The sequence below is a fragment of the Gobio gobio genome (assembly GCF_949357685.1).
Source record: "Gobio gobio genome assembly, chromosome: 18".
In the NCBI taxonomy this organism is placed as follows: domain Eukaryota; kingdom Metazoa; phylum Chordata; class Actinopteri; order Cypriniformes; family Gobionidae; genus Gobio; species Gobio gobio.
Genome location: NC_137111.1, coordinates 4,001,923 through 4,023,279, shown reverse-complemented (window position 1 = coordinate 4,023,279; position 21,357 = coordinate 4,001,923). Strand labels below are relative to the sequence as shown.

The following is a 21,357-nucleotide window of genomic DNA, read 5'->3' as shown; positions in this document are numbered from 1 at the left end:
GTTACTGTAGTAATGAATATACATTATGCATAATTACATGCAAATAACCCTAAACCACACCCTAACCCTACAGTAAGTACATGTAGTTCATTATTATTACTCAGTGCTGTATAACTGTAACAGACACTTTAAAATGAAGTGTAACCAGAATTTATTGAGGGAAAAGTTGTAGTTAATAGTGAGCGTTAGACCCTAAACTAAAGTGTGACATATATAAGTACAGGGTTTATCAGATAATAATGTGTTTAAGACAATCGCGGCGTCTCAAAGTGCATTAGGATAAAATTGTGTTTGCATTTTAATTTGACATTAGTTTTTGGTTACTAGAAAGAGAGTTTAATGCTGATAATGTTAATTTTGAGTTATTGTTTACTATACAATATCGTGATGAGAGATTTGACATTTATAGATTAAACATAACATATACAAAAATAATGATAATGTTAACCTTTTAGAACCTGAAGCTAAAATAGATCGCTTTCACATATTGGGTTTTAACTGTAAAATCCGAACACGATGTGCCTTTCAAGCGTAAGGTGTCTTTTTTATCAGAAAATTAAACCAATAGCCAATTAAATCAATAAATTACAGTTATTGGGAATTATTGTGTGTGCTGAGTTTGTAAATAGAATGTAAATAGACAAAAAAAATAATAAATTGACTAGAAAAATCCCAAACGAAAGAATCTAACACTTCAACCTTGAAGAATTAAGACAACTAAAGAGAATACAGACAAAATGCTAGGTTTTATGTAGATTTTTTTCGTATATAATAAATATAAAAATGAATACAAATTGAATATAAAATGCCTTGATGTGTTTAGAACATTATGGCACTTGTTTCATAGACTGAGTCTGACCCAAAATTTTTATATTTTTAAATATTTTTACACTACCCCTAAACCTGCCCATCACACACACACACACACACACACACACACAGACAGACACACACTACCCCTAAACCTGCCCATCACACACACACACACACACACACACACACACACACACTACCCCTAAACCTGCCCATCACACACACACACACACACACACAGACACACACTACCCCTAAACCTGCCCATCACACACACACACACACACACACACACACACACTACCCCTAAACCTGCCCATCACACACACACACACACACACTAACCCTAAACCTGCCCATCACACACACACACACACACACACAAACACACACACACACACACACACACTACCCCTAAACGTACCCAACACACACACACACACACACACACACACTACCCCTAAACCTACCCAACACACACACACACACACACACACACACACACACACACTAACCCTAAACCTACCCATCACACACACACACACAGACACACACACTACCCCTAAACCTACACACACACACACACACACACACACACTACCCCTAAACCTACCCAACACACACACACACAGGTTTTATGTAGATTTTTTTTGTATATAATAAATATAAAAATGAATACAAATTGATTATAAAATGCATTGATGTGTTTAGAACATTATGGCACTTGTTTCATAGTCTGACCCAAATTTCAATATTTTAAGCAAGGAGATCCACATCTAGTTGTCCTGTAAACAATTTAGTAAATAAAACAAGATTTCAAAATCAGCCGAGAATGAGCGAAGCAGCCAGTTAATAACTCTCATAAACGCCCTCTGAGTATGACTTCAGGCAGATCTGAATGAGACGGGAGGGAGATGAAGATGATGATGAAGATGATGATGAAGAGGATGATGATGATGATGATGATGATGATGCAGGAAATGTGTGGTCATGCATGAACCAGCCCTGAGGACAGACGTGTGTGTGTGTGTGTGTGTGTGTGTGTGTGTGTGTGTGTGTGTGTGTGTGTGTGTGTGTGTGTGTGTGTGTGTGTGTGTGTGTGTGTGTGTGTGTGTGTGTGTGTGTGTGTGTGTGTGTGTGTGTGTGTGTGTGTGTGTGTGTGTGTGTGTGTTCATCTCTGCTCCGTGTGGAAGCAGGGCTTGTGACTCAGACACCCGTACAATCACCTAAAGTTATTGCTTTACACCACGTCACTGTTTATTCCTCTCACACAGCGTCCGGATGTATTTTTGAGAGATTCATTGATTATTACGAGTCCAGAACTGATAAACTCACACTGATTGACAGCTCCAGTGATTGTAAAAGGAGCGTCTTTGATCGCTTTCTATATATAATTTAATCATAACAGATTATTTTCATTGAGCGTTTAGTCACTGGATTGATTTACTGACACAGACAAAGAACATTAATACATTAATCATATCAGAAATCACTGATTGTTTGCGCTGAAATTGCGACTGATTTCCCAAAGAATCCTCAGTGAAATGTAGCAAATAAATAATGCTCAGCTGAGACACTCTTATTGTTGAGAATAAATAAGCACAATAGCATTAGGATCCTTTGGAATGGGATGTTATTTTTAGTCCAGTGATCCGGTATCGCTCTTCTCTCCTCGTCATCTCACTAACACTCCAGTGGGCGGAGCCAAAGTTGCAATGATGAAGTAGGCGTTGATCTTCTTCTGTAGAGGTGGTTTTTCTCCATCTATTATAGGCTCATCTATAATGAGTCGTTCTCTGGGCTTGGTTACAATAAAAGCTGCTTTTGCACTGAAAAAAATGCTTTTCTTACTTAGTATTTTTGTCTTGTTTTCAGTCCAAATATCTAAAAAATCTTACATTAAGAAGCATTTACTAGACAAGCAAAAGTTATTGTCTTGTTTTGGGGGAAAATAACTCAAAATTAAGGGAGTTTTTGCTTAAAATAAGCAAAATAATTTTGTTTTCTGTTTGAATTAAGATTATTTTGCTAACCCCATTGATTATTTTGCTTATTTTAAGCAAAAACTCCCTTCATTTTTAGTTATTTTCCCCCAAAACAAGACAATAACTTTTGCTTGTCTAGTAAATGCTTCTTAATGTAAGATTTTTTAGATATTTGGACTGAAAACAAGACAATAAATACTAAGTAAGAAAAGCATATTTTGCAGTGTGGATTTAAAAGGAAGTTTTCAGTTACAGGAAAATTAGATTTCTCAGTTCATAACCCCTTTATAGAATATACTCTATATAATCTACACAACTCATGAGCTTGAGGCTCTTAGATTAAATATGGCGCCATTAGACGTGTTGTTGATGTCAGTGAGGGTGAGTAAATGATGGCAGAATTTCCATTTTTGCTTGAACAACTGATTTTCACATACAGTACATCAATAACAGAGCTGGTTTTGGTCTTTCTCTGCATCTTTATCTCTGTTCCTTCTGCTACGGACAAATTATGTTCCACATACAAAACATGAAATAAGGTTACGGTTGCCTACACAGCAGTAAGTAATTGAAAGGCTTGACACTGGAAAACAAAAGCGCCATTCAAGACTGCAAATTGAATTTGGTAATATCCATTAATGTCACTACAGAGAGAGAGAGAGAGAGAGAGAGAGAGAGAGAGAGAGAGAGAGAGAGAGAGAGAGAGAGAGAGAGAGAGAGAATGCTCTTCAAGGTAATTACCTTCAATTTTCTGCTATTAAACTCCATCAGAATGGACAGAGCACATTGCAGAGAATAATACACACACACACACACACACACCGCTGCCCTCTGCTGTATCCAAATATAACACGGGTCATTCCAGGAAAACCTGTATTTACACGTTTATTTACACGAGGACTGCTGACATCTGAACTAATGAACTACTGAACAGCTAGGGTTATACGGGGATAACATGTATGATATTAAGAATAGACGTGCCCCAAATATGAAAATAAAAGAGATATTTTGAATTCTTGACTATAGTGAGAAAAACTCTCTAAAGATACAAAGCAAACACAATTCTGGAATGTATATGGCAAGAAAGGAGAGAAACATTTAGAAATGAAACCGTTAGAATATTCGGTCTTTATCCATTTTTGCTTTGTCTTTTTACTCTCTGAAATTTTCTGGGGACCCCTTAGAACCTTCTGGAAGTTTTGAAACAGTTTGAAAACCCCTGGTTTAGGAGACAAAAGTGGATAAAGCCAATAAAACGTGACGCTTCAGCAGAAGAATGGGTACATTTTGGGATCCTGACACCTAGTATGCCTATGTGTGCAGTAAACATTTTGTCACTGTTAAGTAAAATATCCAAATGTCAGGTTTATATATTATATTTCCTGTCTCTGATTACGTTCCCCTGTAGTCGGCGTAGTTATCAGTGTAATATAACGTATAACGTGTCACGCTCTGTCTCAATGGCCTGTATCCACTTTTGTGTCCTTAAAAGCTTGTTTTTTGGGTCAAAAGCTTATAAAAACTTCTGGGCCCGTATTCATAAAGATTATAAGAGTCCTAATTTAGCTTAAAAACTTTTACGTAGGAGTCTTAGCTTAAGAGCTATTCGGGACCGATCTGAGAGCAACTCTGAGCAAGGAGAATACAAAAACTTTTATCTCAGTGAAGAGGCGGGGCTGACCCCGTTGCTACGCATGACACAGTCTTTTGAAGACTGTGATTGGTTGGTTGTCCAAAAAGGGGAAAAAAGGAGCGCTTTTAAGTATAGGGTCTATTCTAAGCCTTCACTTTGAAATTACAATTCTCACAAAATGCGCGAGAATATGACGTAGATCCGGGGTTCGGGAATCCATGAAATTCACACTTAAAGGAACTGTATGTAAGAAATGTATTTCAATTAATCATAAAATGGCCCTGATATGTCACTAGACATTAAGAAATCATGTTAATTTCAAATACTTATATCACTGACAACAGTTGTCAGGCCAAGATATTGTCATTTTAAAAGTGAAGTTGCAGCCCTCAACTGATGTTGATGTTGACATGTTGTGTTTTGGCCTGAAGCCCCACCCTCCACCTGTCGACCAATCACGAAGTCCGTAGTGTTTCTGCATTCGGGTTGCCAGCTCTGCTCTAGTTACCACAGCTGCAGCTACAAACTTTTTGGATAAACAATGTCTAACTTTACGAAACCTAAACGGCCTCGTTATGAATCAGAAAAACGTTGTGACAGTGTCCGAGATAAAACAAGGATTTGAGATGCCTTTGAAAGATGGAGACAGCTGAAAACGGAGAATAATTTGAAGACTGATGCCAACGTTGCTAATTTTCTCCTGGACAGGTAAGGTTCATCTATGTTTGGCTAACTTGTACTTAATGTAAATGGACATTTCAAATATTCATGACAGTCGAACAAAGTTATGCTTGTTCGTGCAAAGTAACGTTAGGTTAGCGCAGATGGAGGAGGTGGGTCATTGAATTGAAAAGGTAACGTTAAGGAATTGTTTGGTAAATAAAAACGGCGAGTCGTCATTGCTAACATTAGTAATGCATTATCAGAGCCCGTTTCTCTGTCATTATGCTGGGACGCTGAGGAAAACAACATTAGCACGCCTATATATGGCAATGTGAAAACGTATTTGAGACTGTAGCCTAACGTTACCTCAGTAAAAATGATTCCTCATTCGTTCTTCGCATATATAGTGGACAAAACATGCTGCAAGTGGACCTGTATGACCATTGCTAATGTTATTTAGCTTTGCTGTAATTTTACTATAGTATTTTTTCATGTGGGAATGTACTGTCACATACGAGCGTTCATATTTACGATTATATTTGGCTAATCGCCATTAGTACATTTTTGCGATTCATAATTACTTCACAAAACATCGCTCTTGAAGCATAAACATAATTAACAGAAAGAAAAAAAACGTACTGTGTAGGACTCGTCACTTGCCATTGAAAGCTCCTGTAGCAGCCTACGTTCCTGCTGGATCCTGCAGCCTATCTGGCAGCCTCGAGTCAGGGGAGGGGGAGAGGGGATACACCGCTCTACAGTCATTTGAAAGTGATTGCAGTACCAGTTTTGGCCACAGTCCTACATACAGCTCCTTTAAGCCCCATTTTGAGAACTACACCGAGACCTAAAGCACGATCAATGTAGAATTCAACAGCTGAGATACGCGCGTCTTCTTCTGCTTGTAAACAAATCTCTTCTGGGTCATGTGTCCGAACGCCGGATCTGCGTCATATTCTCGCGCATGCGTCGTGGAGGCACACGGAAGACAAGAACAAGTTGGATAAAGGTGTTATTTTGGGGGTTTTTTGCGCACAAAAACTATTGTCGTCGCATCGTAAAATGATTGTAGAGTCACTGTGGTGAGATGGACTTTGTAACGACGTTTTAAGTGCCTTTTATGGGTCTTGTGAGTGTAAATGTACTGAATGCCAATGGAGGCCTATCTGAAGCCTTTCTCAGCATCAGCTTTACACTAAAATATCTTCATTTGTGTCTGAAGATGAACGGAGGTCTTACGGGTGTTGAACAACATGAGGGTGAGGAATTAATGACAGAATTTACATTTTTGGGTGAACTAACCCTTTAAGACCTCTTTTAAGGGTTAAGATGCTTTCTGAATAACTTTTTTCTTTACTAGGATTTTTTTGTTAATTTTAAGAGTAAATGCCCACATTTCTAAGAATTTTCTTAGAATTTTGTCTCTAGGAGCTACTCTTTGCATTAAGATTCTTTATGAATACGGGCCCTGGGTTTTTGGCTCTGGGTTTTGTTTAGCTTGTTTGCTGTACACCTTGTCACATATCAGCTTTTAGACATTGTTCTGTTATTTGTTATAAGTCCGAAATGACAAGGAGGCGCTTCACGCAATACAAAGTCAATGGAGAGCATTGGATTGTTTCCCCCCCGACGGGCGTGGTCTTCAGATTATGCATGTCGCTCTGTCTCTATACTCGTGCACGCCCCATCCGCTCCTCAGATTTCTCTGCCTTCACGAAGCGACCATTTTTAGCCCTTCAGTCTCGGTTTTTCTGGCCCAAATATATTGGATTTCGTTCAACTTTTGTCCCCAGCACTTCAGCGACTGCGGATGATGGAACTTTGTTCTCCTTGCGGTGAAGTGCCATGGGATTTCGTCGCTGTCTGCCGCCGTGCACTCGCTTTATTGCGAATGACGACCCTCACAGTAAGTGTTTTAAAGGCTTGCGGTTGTCACACGCGCACGAGGCGTTTCAGGGCGTTTCGAAGTGCAAATTCTGTGATAATCTCCTTCTCAAAACCCTCCGCACTAGGCTCACGGTTTTTGAGGAGGAGTGATCCGTTTTTCCCCGTCGCGCTCCTGAAGCTGCGGAGACCTCCTTTGGGTCCGCGACCTGGGGTTCGGATGTAGAGCTCGAGGATGTGGAGTGCGAGCAGACGGGCCTCGAGTTTTCACACGACTACTTATGTCCTAGAAGCCTGGATGCCAGCCGAACTTAGCCCCGCCCACAACATTTGAGGTCGGCAGTTCGGTCTGGACTCGATCCGTTGGGGAGCAACTATGCCCAAACAGAAGCTGTTTGGACCAATCAAATTGTCAGGGCGGGCTTTAGACAATGATGGACAGATGATCAACAGTAACGTAATCATCCACGTCACCAAAGAGCGCTTGGGTTGAATTTGTTCTAATCCTAAACGGAGAACTTGTTCGTATATGCATTCACCTTCACTATTTCTCTCAGAAATGATGATCGTGTTGGTAAGTAAACTCTGTGTTTCCTTAAATTCTTTTTTACAACACCGGCAAACCTTGTTTACACTTACTTCCTCCAGCGCGCGTGCACAGGGTTGCCAAGTTTTCACAACAAAACCCGCCCAACTGCTACTCAAAACTAGCCAAAAACAAGCCCAATAGCTTTCCGGGGGGGTTCTCCAGAAAAAAATGGTGTTTGGGGGGTAAAATATGTGTTTTTTTGGCTGGGTTGCCTGGGTCTAAATATCACATAATTGGGGTCGCTTCAACCCACGGACATGGAAAAACATCCCACGGCAAAACCGGGGACTTGGCAACACTGTGTGCAGTTGAGTTCTGTTGATATTTGACAACTAACGTTATGCGTCGCTCCGTTGCTCTGATTGGTTGTAGGTCTATCCAATTGAGGTCTTTCCTGGTTCGGTTAAAACACGCCCCATAATCGCAGCCCAACGGAGCAGATCCGACTCATATTCTGACTAGAATTGAGTATGACAACGTCAGACTAATGTCCTAGTCCAGAAGCGCGCAAATGGGCTTCTTTCGGGCTAGATGATGTCGTTTTCACTGCAGCAATCCTAAGAGGATTTCGGGCCTGCTTTAATCAACGACGCTTTCCCGCCTAGCGGGCTACGGCGAGCTTGTTGACGTGCTTTCGCACCCTACAAAAAAGCTCGCTATCGACTGGCCAGACGAACCCCGCGAGTCACCTCTCAGTCCAGAGAGCGTCCCTCTCATAGGAAGGAGTTCTCTGGTTGGAGGAGCGACCAGGGTAATCCCCCACCCACTTCGATCTGAGGAGCTTGCGGTCGCCCATTCCCTCGCCAGCAACCTCATAGGCAGGCGCCTTGATCCGAAGCGGCCCAGCAAACCCTCCGCTCCGGCTCCTTCGAGTCGCTCCGGACCCTCAGGTCAGAAAGAGGAGAGCTCCCCCCTACGTTCAAGGTTGGCACACACACACACTACCCCTACCCCTAAACCTACCGATCACACACACACACACACACTACCCCTACCCCTAAACCTACCCATCACACACACACACACACACACACACACACACACACTACCCCTACCCCTAAACCTACCCATCACACACACACACACACACACACACACACACACTACCCCTACCCCTAAACCTACCCATCACACACACACACACACACACACTACCCCTACCCCATAACCTACCCATCACACACACACACACACTACCCCTACCCCTAAACCTACCCATCTCACACACACACACACACACACACACACTACCCATACCCCTAAACCTACCCATCACACACACACACACACACACACACACACTAACCATACCCCTAAACCTACTCATCTTACACACACACACACATACACTACCCATTCCCCTAAACCTACCCATCTTACACACACACACACACACACACACACACTACCCATACCCCTAAACCTACCCATCTTACACACACACACACACACACACACACACACACCCTACCCCTTGACCTACCCATCTCACACACACACACACACACACACACACACACACACACACACACACACACACCCCTAAACCTACCCATCTTACACACACACACATACACTGCCCATACCCCTAAACCTACCCATCTTACACACACACACACACACACACACACACACACACACACTACCCATACCCCTAAACCTACCCATCTTACACACACACACACACACACACACACACACACACCCTACCCATACCCCTAAACCTACCCATCTCACACACACACACACACACTACCCCTACCCCTAAACCTACCCATCTCACACACACACACACACACACACACACACACTACCCCTACCCCTAAACCTACCCATCTCACACACACACACACACACACACACACACACACACACACACACACACACACACACACTACCTCCACCCCTAAACCTACCCATCTCACACACACACACACACACACACACACTACCCCTACCCCTAAACCTACCCATCACACACACACACACACTGCCGACAGGCCTCCCTTTTCGGAAGAGAAATCTGAGGAACGGATGGCGCGCGCCAGTATATTGTGACAACGTTAGAGTTTATAGGTGCATTTTCCAGGCAATGCATTTAATAATCTGCTTTAAAAAATCTAATATTTTCTGCTATTCATATCTCCTTCATCCTCAATAGCCTGCTGAATGTCAAGGACAGAGAATTACAGATTCACTATAAAAGGTTTATTCCTCAGCTAGTTTCAGATGCAAAGTAAAACATTTTGATAAAATGCACAAAGGAAATCTTATATAAAGCAAAGAACAGTATGGGTCAGTGGTTCACTAGGGTTCACCAGAGGCCTCAGCAAACGTACAAGCACCAAAATGACTTTACATGATTTTAAATAAAAGGCAAAATGCCACTAAATGCCACTAAAATGAGCTAAAACAACTTAAATTTCATTTCATTTTCGTTTGGAGAATAGTCTTGGAAAATCTTGTCAGGTAGCCTAATTACAAAAGTGTAATTCTAGACTTTTAAAAGTCATAAAAGGGGTTATGATGCTTTTTAACCTTTTCCTTTAGTGTGTAGAGTATCTGTTTGTGCATGTACACGACATGGAAATCTTCTCCAGTTTCGGTAACACTTTAGAATAATGGTCTGTCATTAATAAGTAATTATGCAGGACTAGTGAGTAATACTACATTAACACTTCAGCTACTACTATTAACTAACATAGAAACATGCTTAACTAATCAGTAAGTATCAAATTTAGAAGATAGTTCCTTATTAGACAATCAATAATTACTGCATGAGATTAGCCTCCTTAATAACTAATAACTAACTGATAAATTATAAAGAACATTATGGTGTGTCTGAGACGTAATCAATTATCTTTTTTACTCTGAATGAAGTCATGCATCACTACTCAAGTGTTACTAGTCACTGTAACTACTACACTGTAAAAATCCAACAGTGATTCTAACTAACACTTTTTATTTAACTTTACTTAATGTCTTAATTGTAAAAAAAAATCTAGTAATCTGTACTATTCACATACTATGCATTATTACTCAGAAAACCCAAGTTAAGATTAATTGATTGGTTTGAGTGCCTTTGTGTAAAGCAAAAAAACAACAGCAAAAAAAACCCCTCGCCATTATGGAGATCAGTGTTCCCATTGGTTGGCCACTCGGAACATTGATATTATTGTTAGTCTCTTCCTATTGATGCAGCGATGCAACAAGAAATCACAGATATTTGATTTTAAAGGAAGAGAAGTAATAAATAGGTTGCTTATAAAAGTTGACCAAGCTTCTGACTGAATAATTAGCTGATAAAGCTGATAAATAGCTGATATAATCCCTCTATATTTGTGACAATATCTTGCTTGAGTCACACAGACTTCAACAATCAGCATCAAAACACAACAATGGTAGATGTACTAAGTCAAGAGTAAATCTAAACTACAGCTCTTTTTTAGTTACTAGAACTCTTGTGTAAGTGAACTATACTAACTAAGCATTTTTAAGCACAACATATACTCTTCCTATTTCACTTTACTTGTTTTTTTTAAGGCAATTGGTTTGAATGTTTTTGTTTGAAATAAGTCTAACTGATTAGATTTTACAATTTAGTGACCTGACTATTATTTTAAAGTGAAAAAGATTTATATGATGGTCAGATCACTAGTAGTCCTTGAAGAGTGACTAGGTAACACTTGAGTAATTAGTGATGCATTTTATGATCACGTTGAGAGTAAAAAAAGACAATGCTCACATCTCAGACATGTTAATGTTGTAATTAGTAATTCTTTGTAATTTGTCATAGTTACCTATTAGTTCTTAGTGATGCCAATCTCCTTCAGTACTTATTGATTACCTAATAAGGAACTATCTTAGTCCTAAATTCGATTAATAATTAGTTCAGCGTTAGTTAATAGTAGTAGCTGAAGTGTCAATGTAATACATTTACATTTATGCATTTGGCAGATGCTTTTATCCAAAGCGACTTACATTGTTTTTAAGGTACACATTTTACATTTTGTCAGTTCTTGCTTTCCCTAGGAATCGAACCCATGGCCTTGGCGTTGCTAACACCACGCTCTACTGTTTGAGCTACACGACTACTGCATTACTTCCTGCATAATTACTTATTAATGATGGACCATTACTCTAAAGTGTTACCCCAGTTTCTGTACTAAGGGACATCGCCAACTACTGGCCTGACAGCAGAATACAGCGATTGAGGAGCTCGGCCAATCAGAGCACTCTAGGCTTTTCAGAAAGCGGGGCTTTATAGAAATTAGTGCGTTTTAGACGGACTGGGAATAGAGGAGCTGCAAAAATGTATGAAAAATAATGTTTAACATATTCTAATAATCAACATAATTAACTTTTCATATGACCCATTTAAAAGGCCACAGGCATTTTTGTAAAGAATATTTTCTTATGCCAAGCTCTAAAATATTTCACTGGGTTGTAAAATATTTTTAAAGACCCTTTTCCTTAATGCTTAGCTCGAACAACTGGAAAAGTGAGTGACTCTTCTCTCTGGAATTCATTTATAATTATTTTAGTGATTTATTTTTCAAACTAGGTGTGGCCATAGATTAAAATAAGATTTGAATACAACACTAGAGATAGAGGGCCTTGAAATATTGTTGTGGACAACAGGGGTCAAAAAGGTTGAGAACCGCAGGTGTCTTTACGTACAGAAGAAGTCCATGTCCTACAGAGAGAGAGAGAGAATATAATGCCTTATAATGTGAACTTTTTTCAAGATCAGTGCATTATATCACACACACTCACCGTCGTTGGGATCTCAACAGTCTTCTTCTCAAAAACATGCGTCTCATTGACGTAGTTATTGGGGAAATATCCCATGACACCCATCTGGTCTACATAGCGGTCCCCGTAAACCTGCAAGAGCAAAGCTGGCGTGATTTATGGTGTCGCACAGATCAGCTGAGACAAATGTCAAATGCAGAGTAAATGTCAGAGACGCACGCTTCCAGACCAGAAGACTCCAGCGCCCTCTACAGGCTTGAGTTTAGAGAACACATAGATCATCTGGCCTCTCCTCAGGTTTATGAATCTGCAGTCTGAGGCCACATAGTCTTCAAGAGCTTGAGCCATTGAAATAACATCTGTGAGGCAGAAACATGTGACATCTATAATATTTACAACAATATTGACCATTATTCATTTAAGGTATTCTGCAATGAGTCGGTATCTTCAATATCCTGAGGTATCCTGAGTGTAATATTTAGTTTATAATCAGAATATAGTCACTTAAATATCAGGCCTAGCATTAATTTAGTCATTCAAAGGCAAGACAACATAACAAAATAATCCATCAGTGTTCATCCTCAGCGAAGTTCAATTCGATTTTAGTGTAAAAAAAAAGCATCAACACACTGTAAATTAAAGATTAATTTTGCACATTTGTGCGGTGTTTGCTTTGTTTGAGACTTTATGAGACTTCATACTTAAACGTAGTGATTTTGTGATGTTTAATATTTATTCAGAAGTTAAAAATGTTTTTTAAAAAATATTACTGAAAATGGCTAATATGAGCCAATAAGTGCTTCTCTGCTGCCATCTGCTGGTTACAGTGCTAATAATGTGTTTTCTATCAAATGTCGTACATCTTCAAAAGTTTGGTTTTATAAATGGGGACATTCTCAGAAGCACGTTTTTGGTCATCACATTAAAAATAATAAAAATTGCATGTGTGTCCTATTACAGAGTCTTTATTGTAATCAATAAAACGGGACTCGAGTTCACTACTGCGCAGACTCTGGTTCTGAGTTCACTACTGCACAGACTCAGGTTCTGAGTTCACTACTGCACAGACTCTGGTCCTGAGTTCACTACTGCACAGACTCTGGTTCTGAGTTCACTACTGCACAGACTCTGGTTCTGAGTTCACTACTGCACAGACTCTGGTTCTGAGTTCACTACTGCACAGACTCTGGTCCTGAGTTCACTACTGCACAGACTCTGGTTCTGAGTTCACTACTGCACAGACTCTGGTTCTGAGTTCACTACTGCACAGACTCTGGTTCTGAGTTCACTACTGCGCAGACTCTGGTTCTGAGTTCACTACTGCACAGACTCTGGTTCTGAGTTCTCTACAGCGCAGACTCTGGTTCTGAGTTCACTACTGCACAGACTCTGGTTCTGAGTTCACTACTGCGCAGACTCTGGTCCTGAGTTCACTACTGCACAGACTCTGGTTCTGAGTTCACTACTGCACAGACTCTGGTCCTGAGTTCACTACTGCACAGACTCTGGTTCTGAGTTCACTACTGCACAGACTCTGGTTCTGAGTTCACTACTGCACAGACTCTGGTTCTGAGTTCACTACTGCACAGACTCTGGTTCTGAGTTCACTACTGCGCAGACTCTGGTCCTGAGTTCACTACTGCACAGACTCTGGTTCTGAGTTCACTACTGCACAGACTCTGGTCCTGAGTTCACTACTGCACAGACTCTGGTTCTGAGTTCACTACTGCACAGACTCTGGTTCTGAGTTCACTACTGCACAGACTCTGGTTCTGAGTTCACTACTGCACAGACTCTGGTTCTGAGTTCACTACTGCACAGACTCTGGTTCTGAGTTCACTACTGCACAGACTCTGGTTCTGAGTTCACTACTGCACAGACTCTGGTTCTGAGTTCACTACTGCGCAGACTCTGGTTCTGAGTTCACTACTGCACAGACTCTGGTTCTGAGTTCACTACAGCACAGACTCTGGTTCTGAGTTCACTACTGCGCAGACTCTGGTTCTGAGTTCACTACTGCACAGACTCTGGTTCTGAGTTCACTACAGCACAGACTCTGGTTCTGAGTTCACTACTGCGCAGACTCTGGTTCTGAGTTCACTACTGCACAGACTCTGGTTCTGAGTTCACTACAGCGCAGACTCTGGTTCTGAGTTCACTACTGCACAGACTCTGGTTCTGAGTTCACTACTGCACAGACTCTGGTTCTGAGTTCACTACTGCGCAGACTCTGGTTCTGAGTTCACTACTGCACAGACTCTGGTCCTGAGTTCACTACTGCGCAGACTCTGGTTCTGAGTTCACTACTGCACAGACTCTGGTCCTGAGTTCACTACTGCACAGACTCTGGTTCTGAGTTCACTACTGCACAGACTCTGGTTCTGAGTTCACTACTGCACAGACTCTGGTTCTGAGTTCACTACTGTGCAGACTCTGGTTCTGAGTTCACTACTGCACAGACTCTGGTTCTGAGTTCTCTACAGCGCAGACTCTGGTTCTGAGTTCACTACTGCACAGACTCTGGTTCTGAGTTCACTACTGCGCAGACTCTGGTCCTGAGTTCACTACTGCACAGACTCTGGTTCTGAGTTCACTACTGCACAGACTCTGGTCCTGAGTTCACTACTGCACAGACTCTGGTTCTGAGTTCACTACTGCACAGACTCTGGTTCTGAGTTCACTACTGCACAGACTCTGGTTCTGAGTTCACTACTGCACAGACTCTGGTTCTGAGTTCACTACTGCACAGACTCTGGTTCTGAGTTCACTACTGCACAGACTCTGGTTCTGAGTTCACTACTGCACAGACTCTGGTTCTGAGTTCACTACTGCGCAGACTCTGGTTCTGAGTTCACTACTGCACAGACTCTGGTTCTGAGTTCACTACAGCACAGACTCTGGTTCTGAGTTCACTACTGCGCAGACTCTGGTTCTGAGTTCACTACTGCACAGACTCTGGTTCTGAGTTCACTACAGCACAGACTCTGGTTCTGAGTTCACTACTGCGCAGACTCTGGTTCTGAGTTCACTACTGCACAGACTCTGGTTCTGAGTTCACTACAGCGCAGACTCTGGTTCTGAGTTCACTACTGCACAGACTCTGGTTCTGAGTTCACTACTGCACAGACTCTGGTTCTGAGTTCACTACAGCAAAGACTCTGGTTCTGAGTTCACTACTGCACAGACTCTGGTTCTGAGTTCACTACTGCACAGACTCTGGTTCTGAGTTCACTACTGCACAGACTCTGGTTCTGAGTTCACTACTGCACAGACTCTGGTTCTGAGTTCACTACTGCGCAAACTCTGGTTCTGAGATCACTACTGCACAGATTCTGGTTCTGCTCTGGTTCTGAGTTCACTACTGCGCAGACTCTGGTTCTGAGTTCACTACTGCACAGACTCTGGTTCTGAGTTCACTACTGCACAGACTCTGGTTCTGAGTTCACTACTGCACAGACTCTGGTTCTGAGTTCACTACTGCACAGACTCTGGTTCTGAGTTCACTACTGCGCAAACTCTGGTTCTGAGATCACTACTGCACAGATTCTGGTTCTGCTCTGGTTCTGAGTTCACTACTGCGCAGACTCTGGTTCTGAGTTCACTACTGCACAGACTCTGGTTCTGAGTTCACTACTGCACAGACTCTGGTTCTGAGTTCACTACTGCACAGACTCTGGTTCTGAGTTCACTACTGCACAGACTCTGGTTCTGAGTTCACTACTGCACAGACTCTGGTTCTGAATTCACTACTGCACAGACTCTGGTTCTGAGTTCACTACTGCGCAAACTCTGGTTCTGAGTTCACTACTGCACAGATTCTGGTTCTGCTCTGGTTCTGAGTTCACTACTGCACAGACTCTGGTTCTGAGTTCACTACTGCGCAGACTCTGGTTCTGAGTTCACTACTGCGCAAACTCTGGTTCTGAGTTCACTACTGCACAGATTCTGGTTCTGCTCTGGTTCTGAGTTCACTACTGCACAGACTCTGGTTCTGAGTTCACTACTGCACAGACTCTGGTTCTGAGTTCACTACTGCACAGACTCTGGTTCTGAGTTCACTACTGCGCAGACTCTGGTTCTGAGTTCACTACTGCACAGACTCTGGTTCTGAGTTCACTACTGCGCAGACTCTGGTTCTGAGTTCACTACTGCACAGACTCTGGTTCTGAGTTCACTACTGCACAGACTCTGGTTCTGAGTTCACTACTGCACAGACTCTGGTTCTGAGTTCACTACTGCACAGACTCTGGTTCTGACTTCACTACTGCACAGATTCTGGTTCTGCTCTGGTTCTGAGTTCACTACTGCACAGACTCTGGTTCTGAGTTCACTACTGCGCAGACTCTGGTTCTGAGTTCACTACTGCACAGATTCTGGTTCTGCTCTGGTTCTGAGTTCACTACTGCACAGACTCTGGTTCTGAGTTCACTACTGCACAGATTCTGGTTCTGCTCTGGTTCTGAGTTCACTACTGCACAGACTCTGGTTCTGAGTTCACTACTGCGCAGACTCTGGTTCTGAGTTCACTACTGCGCAGACTCTGGTTCTGAGTTCACTACTGCACAGATTCTGGTTCTGCTCTGGTTCTGAGTTCACTACTGCACAGACTCTGGTTCTGAGTTCACTACTGCGCAGACTCTGGTTCTGAGTTCACTACTGCACAGACTCTGGTTCTGAGTTCACTACTGCACAGACTCTGGTTCTGAGTTCACTACTGCACAGACTCTGGTTCTGAGTTCACTACTGCACAGACTCTGGTTCTGAGTTCACTACTGCACAGATTCTGGTTCTGCTCTGGTTCTGAGTTCACTACTGCACAGACTCTGGTTCTGAGTTCACTACTGCGCAGACTCTGGTTCTGAGTTCACTACTGCACAGATTCTGGTTCTGCTCTGGTTCTGAGTTCACTACTGCACAGACTCTGGTTCTGAGTTCACTACTGCACAGATTCTGGTTCTGCTCTGGTTCTGAGTTCACTACTGCACAGACTCTGGTTCTGAGTTCACTACTGCGCAGACTCTGGTTCTGAGTTCACTACTGCGCAGACTCTGGTTCTGAGTTCACTACTGCACAGATTCTGGTTCTGCTCTGGTTCTGAGTTCACTACTGCACAGACTCTGGTTCTGAGTTCACTACTGCACAGATTCTGGTTCTGCTCTGGTTCTGAGTTCACTACCGCACAGACTCTGGTTCTGAGTTCACTACTGCGCAGACTCTGGTTCTGAGTTCACTACTGCGCAGACTCTGGTTCTGAGTTCACTACTGCACAGATTCTGGTTCTGCTCTGGTTCTGAGTTCACTACTGCACAGACTCTGGTTCTGAGTTCACTACTGCACAGACTCTGGTTCTGAGTTCACTACTGCACAGACTCTGGTTCTGAGTTCACTACAGCGCAGACTCTGGTTCTGAGTTCACTACTGCACAGACTCTGGTTCTGAGTTCACTACAGCGCAGACTCTGGTTCTGAGTTCACTACAGCGCAGACTTTGGTTCTGAGTTCACATTTGTGTTAAACTTTTAATAAATGGTTGTTAAATAGTCCAGAAACATTAAAACAGGAAAAACGGGGGGAAAAACGGGATTTGGAAAAAGATAAAACTGATAAAACTAATTTGAATTTCATTGGGCCCTACCTTATTTTTTTTTATGAATGTTACCCACATTCTTCATCTTTGATGAAGAAAGAATGCACAAAGCTAGAATGAACTCGGTTTTTAAAAGCAGACGGTCTGTTTTCTCTTTTGATATATTGCATGTTCAGATTTTCATACTAAACTAAACTAAATATTCTGGGTGCCATGAAATTATCAAAAAATTATTTGAAAATGATCAAAAATTCTGGTGGTGGCTGGTAACTTAAAAAAATATAATACACTGTCAGGGAAAGAGTTCAAATGTCCTTCACACTAAGAAAAAAAAAATTATTTTAGGAACTGTTCACTCAAAGGTTCTTGGTGGAAACAAAAATGGCTATTCTATGGCATTACTGTGAAAAAAAAAAAAACTTTTTTATTTCTAAAAGTTTTGCCCAGGAGAGAATATACAGTGTGTTGAAAGCAACACTGGGGCATACAGTATTGTCACAACAAAACCTGTCATGCACAACAAACTTCAAAGCTTCAAAACTAGTCAAAAACTTAAACAAGTGATTAACAACTGGCTGAATATTGATTTCAAGTACAAAATATTGAATTGTAAACACACTTCAGTGCAAACTCACATGAACAGTCCTTGTCTGCACAGATCTTGATGTCAGCCAGTTTCTCCATGAGAGCAGCACCTGTCATGTGACACCCGATGAAAAGGATGAAAAGGAGCATCAGGCCGTGTGGTTTGTCCATCTTCAGATACTAGAGCAGGAGGAATCTCTTCTGAATGCCACATTCCCCAGTCAGCAGCAGAACTGAGAGTCTCTGTAGAAGCTCAGCCAATCAGAAGAGAGTCCAGCCACACATTCCAGCTCCAGGGAAAAACAGTCGCACTCTCCAGATGAATACTCTCTTCAGTCCACCGACTCGCATTATGAACTGCTGTGAAATAGCTATAGCTATGAAGTGTGTTAAACTTTGAAGTTGGCTTGAAAGTTTGAATTGAATTGTTGAAATTGAAGTTTGAGACAGCAAGGGAACACACGTGTTTCTAGCATGTTTTACCACATTGGTTGCATGTTTTAGCATGGTTTAACATGAATTAGCATGTTTGATTACATGTTTTTTCATGTTGCTAGCATAATTTAGCATTAATTAGCAGGATGCTAGCATGTTGTTAACGTGAATTAGCATGTTGCTAGCATGTTTTAACATGTTAACATGAATTAGCATTGTTGTTAACATGTTTTAACATGTTGTTAACATGATTTAACATGATGCTCACATGTTTTATCATGAATTAACATGTTGCTAACATTTTTTAACATGTCGTTAACGTGAACTACCATGCTGCTAGCATTTTTAACATGAATTAACATGTTACTAGCATTATTTGACATGTTGCTATCATGTTTTAACATGTTGGTAACACGTTTTTTGCGTGTTGCTAGCATATTTTAGCATTTTGTTGTTAGCATTTATTAACATGTTTTAACATGAATTAACATGAATTAACATGTTGTTAACGTTATTTAACATGTTTTAACATTAAATAGCATATTGTTAACATGATTTGGAATTGTTGATATCATGTTTTATCATGAATGAACATGTTACTAGCATTTTTTTTAACATGATTGTGCATGTTGGTAGCGTTTTTTAGCATGTTGGTTGCATGTTTTACTACATTGGTTGCATGATTTAACATGAATTAGCATGTTTGATTACATGTTTTTTCATGTTGCTAACATAATTTTGCATTAATTAGCAGAATGCTAGCATGTTGTTAACATGGATTAGCATGTTACTAGCATGTTTTAACATGTTAACATGAATTAGCATTTTGCTAACATGATTTAACATTGTTGTTAACATGTTTTAACATGTTGTTAACATGAATTATAATGTTGCTAACATGATTTAACATGATGCTCACATGTTTTATCATGAATTAACATGTTGGTAGCATGTTTTAACATGTTGTTAACGTGAACTACCATGCTGCTAGCATTTTTTTACCATGAATTAACATGTTACTAGCATTATTTGACATGTTGCTATCATGTTTTAACATGTTGGTAACACGGTTTTTGCGTGTGACTAGCATGTTTTAACATTTTGTTGTTAGCATTAATTTACATGTTTTAACATTAATTAACATGTTGTTAACATTATTTAACATGTTTTAACATTAAATAGCATATTGCTAACATGATTTGGTATTGTTTATATCATGTTTTATCATGAATGAACATGTTACTAGCATTTTGTTAACATGATTGTGCATGTTGGTAGCGTGTTTTAGCATGTTGGTTGCATGTTTTACCACATTGGTTGCATGATTTAACATGAATTAGCATGTTTGATTACATGTTTTTTCATGTTGCTAGCATAATTTTGCGTTAATAAGCAGGATGCTAGCATGTTGTTAACATGGATCAGCATGTTGTTAGCATGTTTTAACATGTTAACATGAATTAGCATTTTGCTAACATGATTTAGCATTGTTGTTAACATGTTTTAACATGTTGTTAACATGAATTAGCATGTTGCTAACATGATTTAACATGATGCTCACGTTTTATCATGAATTGACATGTTCATAGCATTATTTTACATGTTGCTATCATGTTTTAACATGTAGGTAACATGGTTTTTGCGTGTGGCTAGCATGTTTTAGAATTTTGTTGTTAACATCATTTAACATGTTTTAACATTAAATAGCATATTGCTAACATGATTTGGTATTGTTGATATCATGTTTTATCATGAATGAACATGTTACTAGCATGTTGTTAACATGATTGTGCATGTTGGTAGCGTGTTTTAGCATGTCAGTTGCATGTTTTACCACATTGGTTGCATGATTTAACATGAATTAGCATGTTTGATTACATGTTTTTTCATGTTGCTAGCATTATTTTGCATTAATTAGCAGGATGCTAGCATGTTGTTAACATGGATTAGCATGTTGTTAGCATGTTTTAACATGTTAACATGAATTAGCATTTTGTTAACATGATTTAGTATTGTTGTTAACATGTTTTGACATGTTGTTAATATGAATTAGCATGTTTGATTACATGTTTTACCATGAATTATGTTACTAGCATTATTTGACATGTTCCTAACATGTTTTATCATGTAGGTAACATGTTTTTTGCATTTGGCTAGCATGTTTTAGCCTTTTTGTTGTTAGCATGAATTAACATGTTTTAACATGAATTAACATGTTGTTAGCATTAATTAACATGTTTTAACATTAAATAGCATATTGCTAACATGATTTGGTATTGTTGATATCATGTTTTATTATGAATTAATATGTTACTAGCATGATTTGTTATAGTATGTTATGTTTTAGCATGTTGTTAACATGATCGTGCATTTGACATGTTATGTTTTAGCATGTTGTTAACATGATCGTGCATTTGACATGTTATGTT

At 40.4% G+C, this 21,357-nt stretch overlaps 1 protein-coding gene across 2 annotated transcripts; it reads right to left on the bottom strand.

The window, feature by feature from the left end:
- Positions 1-9,755: 9,755 nt before the first annotated feature.
- On the bottom strand, positions 9,756-18,719 carry LOC307141922 (otoraplin-like). Of its 2 annotated transcripts, XR_013818398.1 has the most exons (5): positions 18,544-18,703; positions 12,542-12,681; positions 12,344-12,454; positions 11,508-12,263; positions 9,763-10,244 (listed from the first exon to the last, which is right to left on the bottom strand). XR_013818398.1 is itself a non-coding variant. In XM_079842407.1 (4 exons), exons 1-4 carry the CDS (start codon positions 18,662-18,664, stop codon positions 12,240-12,242), a joined length of 396 nt encoding a protein of 131 aa, XP_079698533.1. In that variant the 5' UTR covers positions 18,665-18,719; the 3' UTR covers positions 9,756-12,239. The 2 variants fall into 2 exon arrangements, 1 of the variants encoding a protein (XP_079698533.1); XM_079842407.1 differs by having other exon boundaries at positions 9,756-12,263; positions 18,544-18,719.
- Positions 18,720-21,357: the final 2,638 nt, after the last annotated feature.